We start from the raw sequence: 8,461 nt of genomic DNA, 5'->3' as shown, positions 1-8,461 counted from the left end.
CAATTTTATTGTGTAGCGGACGAAAAATGATACTATTTTAATATTGTATGTATTTGATTATACACAACTTTATTCTCTCAAAATATAAAACACAAAGCTACAAATTTTTTTTTAATTAATTGACATCTATTCAATAAAATAGTTGATATTCCAGATATAAATCCAGTTTTACAACTTTCTCCTTAATACGTATGAACCACATGTATTGCGATAAAATATGATATGATCTACGAAGTTTTTATTTTTTACTCAAACTGTGATAACTAAAACAAAAATATAAATAAAATGTAATAGAATATTAGAGACAACGAAATTCTAATTAATTAAGATATTAATCTTGCAGATTATATAATTTATTTTAGGATAAGCCAAAAATAATGCTTACCGCTTTTTGTAAATTTATATAGGCATCTTCCATTTTCTCATTTTTAAGAACTATTAAATATTCTTTAAGCTTCTCTAAAGTTTCATCAAACGGTGTCTTAAACAGCGCTTCAGGGTTCCATGGTACATAATACTCATCATATTTTTTGTGATAATAAAGCCAAGGAACGATGAATTCGTCAAAGTGACACGATGGACGTATATCAACGCTCTTGATGAGACTGTAAGTACTCATTATGGTGCTAAGATAAGGCATTATCTTAGTTGCTTTAGTATTACAAAAATTTAATAGAGTAATTAAACTTCGATATACCATATCTTGCGATATCGGATCTACCTATAAAAAGGTAATAATTAGATGATAGAATGTCAACTGATTATTATCTTGTCTGTTATCTAATTACTTTAACATTTCTAATTATTAAAACAAACAACGAATAAATCTTATGATATACGAAAGATACTTTCACGCTTTTTCAGTCTTACTCTTAAATATAACTGACCTCTGCATGAATGAGATGAAGAATTTCATAAATTTCAACCAGGTATATATGATTGCTTTCAGTTACGATGTTTTGCAAAATGACGGCCGAGCCGTCATCATTTGATGTTAAAAGTTCGCACATGAATTGCATCTCGTTCGCTATATAGTATGGTAATTTTTTTGCGTATAATAACATGTTACACAAATGATTTACTTCGATCGTTAATGACTTTTCGCACTGAAAAACAAACTTATCTTAAAATATACAACAATTTCACTTAAATTTTTACATGTGTAACCAATATACCTTTAGTGATGATTTCTTTTGACAATGCATAATAAACGTAAACAGTTTTATACTAGCAGTGGATAAATCTGATCTTTCTTTCGAAAATCCATAGACGTATAACCATTTCAATAACCGAAAATTTGTCATGTACGTTTTAAGTACTGTAATTGAAATGTATTCTATTGAAATATTCTTTTGAAATATTCTATGTTTAAAACATATTTCAATAGAAACGTATGCAAATATATAATTTTATCTATTGTAAGTAATTATTTATTTTCACGAATATTCGTATTTTACCTCCAAATGAGTTGCGCATCATAGCGACTTCTAACAAGATGTACGCTTGCATTAAAACTAAAGTCATGAATTTTATATTAGAACAGTCCGTATTTTTGTTAAGTATAATATCGGCTATATTATCGGCGCTACGTATTATGAAAGGTAATGGTATCATGGATGGTCGGATAATATTAGCTAACTCCAGAGCTGTTTCTATATGCGTGACTGCAAATGCAAATATTGACAAAATCACAATATTAATCTTAATATTAGATAAAATCATAATATTAATTTTACGTATAAATATAATAAGTATAAATAATATATATTTTAAAAAATTTAATAATATAACTGAGAGACTAATAACGTTTATAGTAATGTGATATTTCTCTTAGAAGATTTACTGAATTATTTTGACAAACCAGTATCTGGTTGATACGATGAAAAAATATCAGGTAATGTTTGCCACACTGTATTCGCGAGATTGTTTATGCGCTGTTTGTCGTTTTTGATGATTTGTATTAAATGGCAAAGTCCTTTCAGAGCAATATTGACAAAACTGTTAGAAAAATTGCTATGTATCACGTCCTATTTGTAAGCAAGTAAAAAATATTATTTGTTCTCGTATTAAAACATCTTTTTTAATCAAGCAAATGTTATATAACTTATTACAATATTTAAAATTATCTTAAAAATGTTCAGAAAGAAATGTTAATTTCATATTTTCTATTTTTCTTTCTTTTTTCCGACATATAAAAATAGATATTCTGCTTACCAACAGATATTCAGCAACTTTGTCATAATTAAATGATAACGGCTTGATATCTCCATCAGACTCTATTAGCCACAAACTTAAAACTCGATATAGCAATTTTTGTGAAATGTTTGGACATGTAAGACAGTAATGTAAAAGATCGACATGATGAGTATAAAATTCACTGATTTCTGAACGTTGCAAGATGCCCATCATTTGAACAACTGCGTTTTCGTAATAATATACTAAATTAGGACGCGGATGAGATAGAGACGTTACCTGCGAAATCGAACGCAATCAGTGCATAGCGCAAACAAGTACGAGATAAATATGTACTTACAGCAAATAGCAACCATAAAGGTTTTAAAATCAAAACTGAGATCGGTGTAGATTTTGGAAGTAGCATGATTCTAGTAATTAAGGATTTCAAAGATATCACGTCGTTTCTAAAGAGTGATATAAAAATTGTAGTATTTGAATAAAACAAGTGACAATACAGAAAAGTATAGTTTTTTTCCATACTCTCTTGTGCCAAGATAATGATAATATAGCAGAATTATCAGGACCGATCCGTTTTTTTTGCACGCTACTGCATCGTTCCATTTTGTTGAATCTTTTGGTAATTCAACGAGACCTTGATTCAACATATTCGCAAACTTCGTCGTTTCTATGGGGAATGCCATTTTACCGAGAATACTCAGGATCCGTGATAGTAATATACAGGTGCTTCTTCGTAAATTCTCTCTGCAATGTGAAACGTTGCTTCGCAGTTTGTATATGATGTTGTTGAGTGATTTAGATATATACCTTTGAAGTTAGAGATTCAAACTTCAGCAATAATATAATATGTAACACACAAAATTTATTCTGTAATATTGCAAACCTTATATAAAAACTATTTATATTAAAGATTTTCAGAGCACTACGAATAGCATATAGAAATGCGAATCGGTCTCTTTATATAATTTTAGATACAAAATTCTGAAAAATAATATAAAAGAAATAACATAAAAGAAAATTACAATTGAGAAAGCATAAAAATTATCTCTAAAGAGACGATGAAAGAATTCTTAGCAAAAAATTTTAATGTGTTCGAAACTTAAATTAAAAATGAACAGATTGTAGTTAATACACAAAAGTTTGAAAAATATTTAGGAAAAGATATCTAAAGTATATATTTAGATCTTTCTCGAATATATATATTTGCGAGTTTGTTTTTATTTCTGTGTGTCGCATAAGTTTATTAAAAAAATAATTATATACACGGAGAGAATTTTGTTTTAAAATTTACCTCAAAAATATGGTAGTTGTGGTATAATACAATATTTAAAAAAATGTTTACCATGCACTTCAGTATAATCAAACTTATTTTATACTTTATTGTAGTTTTATTAATGAATGAGAGAGATTTATACTCAAATTCTTGGAAATATAATGTTGTCCCACGACTATCATATTTTCAGGGTAAACCTAAGAAAAAATTCTCTCCGTGTATATTTAATCATAAGATATTGAATATAACGCAATTGCGTTTGTCAATTTATAATTGCCACTTATAATTCTAGCGATCTATACCTCGATCTATACAACATTAGAAATGAATATGCAACTTACGGAAACTGCACAGTTAAATATAACAAGCGCTTCAGATATCCATTGGCAGTCAAATGATTCGACAAATTGTCCTTGTTGCAATTTTTTAGTTGATACAAATTGTTCAGACAAAAGATGAGACTTCTATAAAATCCGATCAAGTCTAGAGAAGACAAGTCTCTGTCCTATCAAAAAAAAAAGCAATAGTGTTTATGATTCATTCCATTTATTTATATGCGGTGTATCATTTTAGTAGATTAATATTTTATTTTCTAACGAACGTACTTTAACGTATGGTACAATTATATCCATCACCGTATGGTATACGAAAATTTCCAAATTATTTTCCTTCTCGTAAATCTTAAATTCGGTCTGATTCTTTTCTCTCGAATCTTGCATGAGGCAGAATCTGCGGAGACACGGAAACATTTTATTAATAATAAAAATAGTTTTGATATATCGACGTTGAAGAAAAATTAATGACGAATATCCCACCGAGCACTGCTGGCACAGGTACCGCATAATGAATCAATGGCAAATGAAATCGTGTCATTATCATCGTCACATTTGACAATCTTTGTCATTGACTCTAATATATCGCGACAAACGTCGATGATCATTTCCACATCGGTATTTTTATCGAAGGCTGCTTGTTTCTGCAGGATGACATTAAACATCGTGATAGCCGTAAATTTCAGCTTGTTCTTTTTCAAATCTTTGATATCCAGATTCTTCACAAAAAGTACAATTTGCTGCAAAATGCAGTCCGTGTCGAAGCTCACATCTAATTTTAGTGATCTAGAAATCATTAAAGCCTTCAATTTTACTACGTATGAGTAACAATTATAGCAGCAAATCCTTTAATAATTTATTAAACATAATTTTAATAAATTTTAATAAATATCAATGAAAATTACTTGTAAATATATTCAATTATGTAATAATATATAAATATATCAAATTAATTATACATTATATTAATTAATATAAATATATTATTTGTACTGAGATTGTGTTGCGTTTTTACAATAAATGATCAGAAAAGAATACCTAACAAGTATGTCAGACATGCTCCCTACAAGTTTCTCGAACAGCGTTGAGTCTTTGAGTGATTTATTTACGCAGTAACTAAGTCTTAGCATTGTCTGCATAGTAATTATGGCTGCTTGATTTTCATAGAACTCTTTGTGAGCGCTTACAATCTCAAAGATTTCGAGAACAACTCTGTGAACAAAATCGGTACCTTTCGATCATGGAGAATCGCACCGAATGTGAGAAAATTCGAATTCGATAAACATATAAATATCTTTTTCATAAGAATGGAATTACATACTTGATGAAATTTTCATTCGATGTCTGCATGACCTCGCATATTGTAGATACCACGTCGAATTTAACAAGCTTTCCCACAACAATGCCTCTTTCAGATTCCTCCGTCTGTATCAGAAAATCCAGTAGCTTCTCCGAAATCCAGTTCTAATTTTAGCAGACAAGGATCGAAGAGAAAATGAAATAATGATTGTAGAACTATATATTAATAAACGAAGCCATCGATGTTTCGAACGTAGATAAGGCTGATCTCGTTTTCACTCCTTTCCGCTCTATTTCTGATCGATCGTCCTCGATTCGTACGTTACGCGTTTGTGTTACAGGTGATGAATACGCCTGTAATTTCGCTGAGTTCATATCAAATGCATGCTTTCCGAGTTGTAATGATCGCTCTTCACGCTCGTTCGCGAATTAATGAAACGTAATTTGATGCAGGATCCATTTTCGCATATTTGCGACGATTAAACTCAGCGAAATTATATCTCTATTACGAGGAAAGTTATACTTAATCAGATATACCTTATTAAGAAGAAGAGTAAGAGTAAAAATCAAGGAACGCATATTGCCTATAATTTCCTACTGAAATTAAAGATAATGTTCCAAGAGAGAAAAAGATATATATCTTATTATCTCTATAAAATATGTAGTATTTTTTTTTTGATATTAGATTTTATTGATACAAATTTGATGTTTCTCTGTAGAGACACATAGAGAGAAACGCGATATATAGAAATGATTAAAAATAGAAAATGAAAAATTACATATTATATTACACGAAAACGCAAAAATACCTGCACCATGCACTCATATACCTATCGTTGAACAGCAAGATGTATGAGTACAAGGTACAGGTCAGTAACACCGGCATGAAGTTGACCTCCACAGGAAGTCCATTATTCTGACGGTGCTAAGGCCGCCGACGATCGATATTGCCAACCTCCGCATCGGCCACCATGGTGTTACACTGCAGCTTCAGCGTCTGGTCTTCTAGACTAAGCTGCAGTGTAACACCTACGATGACAATCCCGAGCCGGAAGTAAAACCAAACGGTACCATGGCAACATCACTCTGCTGCACACTGGCAGGACTCTGGTAGTCCAGCCCACGCGGGACGACAACCGAGCGATTTTCCGGTGCGCAAAAGCGAGACCCTGGATGTCAAATACTTCCCAAGTAACCAACGCGTGTCCATCGAGAAAGATATTATTAGAGTAGATGTATAATAATTAGACATCGGATTCTCTGCAATCGTATATTTTTTTAGAAAGCAGATTGGGAAGTAAAATTTGCACAGCAGAAATTTGTCTTATTGAAAAGGCATTCCAAAAATGCATATTTATTTATACATATTTTGTGTATACTTGCATATTTTGTCGGCATAAAAAATCCGATGTTTAACAATAATCAATAATAATAGCAAATGTAAGGAGTTTCTTTTATACCTGCGCGTTTCCCAACATTAATCGTTTCTTCACGTACGGCAGAATAAGATTTATATCCTTCATACTCCAATCGAACAACAAATTCATCGCGCTGAACGAATATTAATTCTTCCTACGCATCAAAGAAACTGTGCGCGACTAAAGAATTGCGTCGCAATGCGGTACAACGAATAGAAGAACGTTGCAAGTTCGGACACTTAAATTTAGCGGCTAACTTCTCAACATTAGAAAAATAAATGGCGGCACGCGGCAGATTTGAATGATTGAATATGATTTTAATCGGAGTTATCTTGAAAATATATCCCGATATAAAATTAAATACAAGAGAGAGTTTAATAGAATTGAGATACATGTCTTTTTTTATTCGTATTTGAAGTTTTGAATACATTTTCTTAACCCGCAGAGATAACTGATCGGTATAATCATTTATAAAAGCACGGATTTTATCTCGATACAGTAGACGCAATGCAGATGCATACATTCAAACATGCACATGTATACATGTGTTTTTGTGAATGCGATGACGCAATGAATTGCCGAAGAAAAGTAAAAGTGAAATATAATTTCATCAAAGAAGTTAGGTGTGAAAAGAGAAAATGTGTGTCATATAACAACGCTAATTTGGAGTTACTTTTTTTACACTGTAAAAAGTAAAATGTTAATTTTAACTTAAAGGCGTACAGTGGATTTCCTGAGACAAGCAAAAATGTTAAAATTAACACAAAAATGTTAATTTTAACATTGTTACATGGCTTAGAAAGTCCATTATATATCTTCAAGTTAAAATTAACATTTTATTTTTTAGTATAAATAAAAAATACACACATAGTTATTATATACCATATTTATACAAATAAAATGTATGACAAACTTCTTAAATATATTTTACATAATTATTTATTTATTTATTTATATAAAATATATAAGAAACGATTTAATTTTATTAAGTTTGTAGCAAAATAGATATCTAAAGACTTTAGTTTCATAGAGGCAGAATATGAGTCGAATCAATCTTCATGGAAATGAAGAATTATTTGAACTTAACAACATCTTATATTTTTCACGCTGAAAAGCAAAAACGAAGAGATCTAAATTTAAAGAATATATCTGAATATTGGAAAAAAATTTAATTGATTAAATGCTTTCTTAGATATTTATAATTATTTATAATTACAATAAATTCGGCAAATAGGAAATTAGCGCTGTAATACGTGCGCAATCAATTTCAATATTATTGAATTGTAGGGTAAACTCGGATATGATGGTCATAAATTCTTAAAATGCAAAAAGCATACATTTATTCTTGTCACTTTTTAACAATATTTGGGATATTACTTTCACTGAAGCTTAAAGTAACAAATACTATCGAAATTAAAGAGAAAATACTTAACAGAACTTTAATTTTATCAAAATATTACTAAGTATGCATTGGCCATCTTATCTGATTTTTAGGGAAAAGATGGCCATGATATTAAGAAAGATAGCCATAGTATTTATAAATAAATAGTGAAAATAAAAGTATTAATTATAGATCACATTGCAATTTACGTATATCTTTATTGTGTATGTAATGTTGATTATGGCAGCTTAACTGTAATTTATTAGACATTATAGCAGTTTTTAGCAGACACGTGCAAATCTTTGCAGATAGTCGAAAGAAAAAATATTAGATAATATTTATAATATTGTTATTTTGAACACAGTGTACTCATATAAACTACTGTAAATATTGATTATCTTTAAGAATGACTATAAAAATGCACTATTTATCAATTATTGGAGAAATTATGGTCTATGGCTATCTTTTCCGTATGGCCATAATACCCTAGTTTACCCTATGTATTCTAATTTAATTATTGCTTTGTAGTATATACGTTTCGGCTAACTTTTTAGCCATTCTCAGT

General features: G+C 30.0%; 1 protein-coding gene across 1 annotated transcript; it reads right to left on the bottom strand.

The window, feature by feature from the left end:
- Positions 1–245: 245 nt before the first annotated feature.
- Positions 246–6,644, bottom strand: LOC108761346 (uncharacterized). The gene is made up of 16 exons (XM_018507818.1): positions 6,558–6,644; positions 5,796–5,810; positions 5,120–5,244; positions 4,837–5,010; positions 4,282–4,584; positions 4,072–4,195; positions 3,808–3,971; positions 2,716–2,937; positions 2,534–2,639; positions 2,215–2,472; positions 1,862–2,027; positions 1,458–1,664; positions 1,176–1,318; positions 888–1,106; positions 386–721; positions 246–263 (listed from the first exon to the last, which is right to left on the bottom strand). Exons 1-16 carry the CDS (start codon positions 6,642–6,644, stop codon positions 246–248), a joined length of 2,667 nt encoding a protein of 888 aa, XP_018363320.1.
- Positions 6,645–8,461: the final 1,817 nt, after the last annotated feature.

Source organism: Trachymyrmex cornetzi, unplaced genomic scaffold, assembly GCF_001594075.2.
Source record: "Trachymyrmex cornetzi isolate Tcor2-1 unplaced genomic scaffold, Tcor1.1 scaffold1093, whole genome shotgun sequence".
Classification (NCBI taxonomy): Eukaryota; Metazoa; Arthropoda; class Insecta; order Hymenoptera; family Formicidae; genus Trachymyrmex; species Trachymyrmex cornetzi.
Note: the sequence above shows the minus strand (reverse complement) of the source record. Positions and strands in the feature narration are given on the sequence as shown.

Bases quoted from the DNA above. Each gene is read 5' to 3' on its own strand.
- LOC108761346 (XM_018507818.1), bottom strand. From the start codon at position 6,644: ATGAATTTGTTGTTCGATTGGAGTATGAAGGATATAAATCTTATTCTG. The intron at 4,585-4,836 runs GTATTCTTTTCT...AATGATTTCTAG, and splicing joins ATGTCTGACATACTTGTTAG to ATCACTAAAATTAGATGTGA. The intron at 2,938-3,807 runs GTAAGTTGCATA...TTCACATTGCAG, and splicing joins TATTTAACTGTGCAGTTTCC to AGAGAATTTACGAAGAAGCA.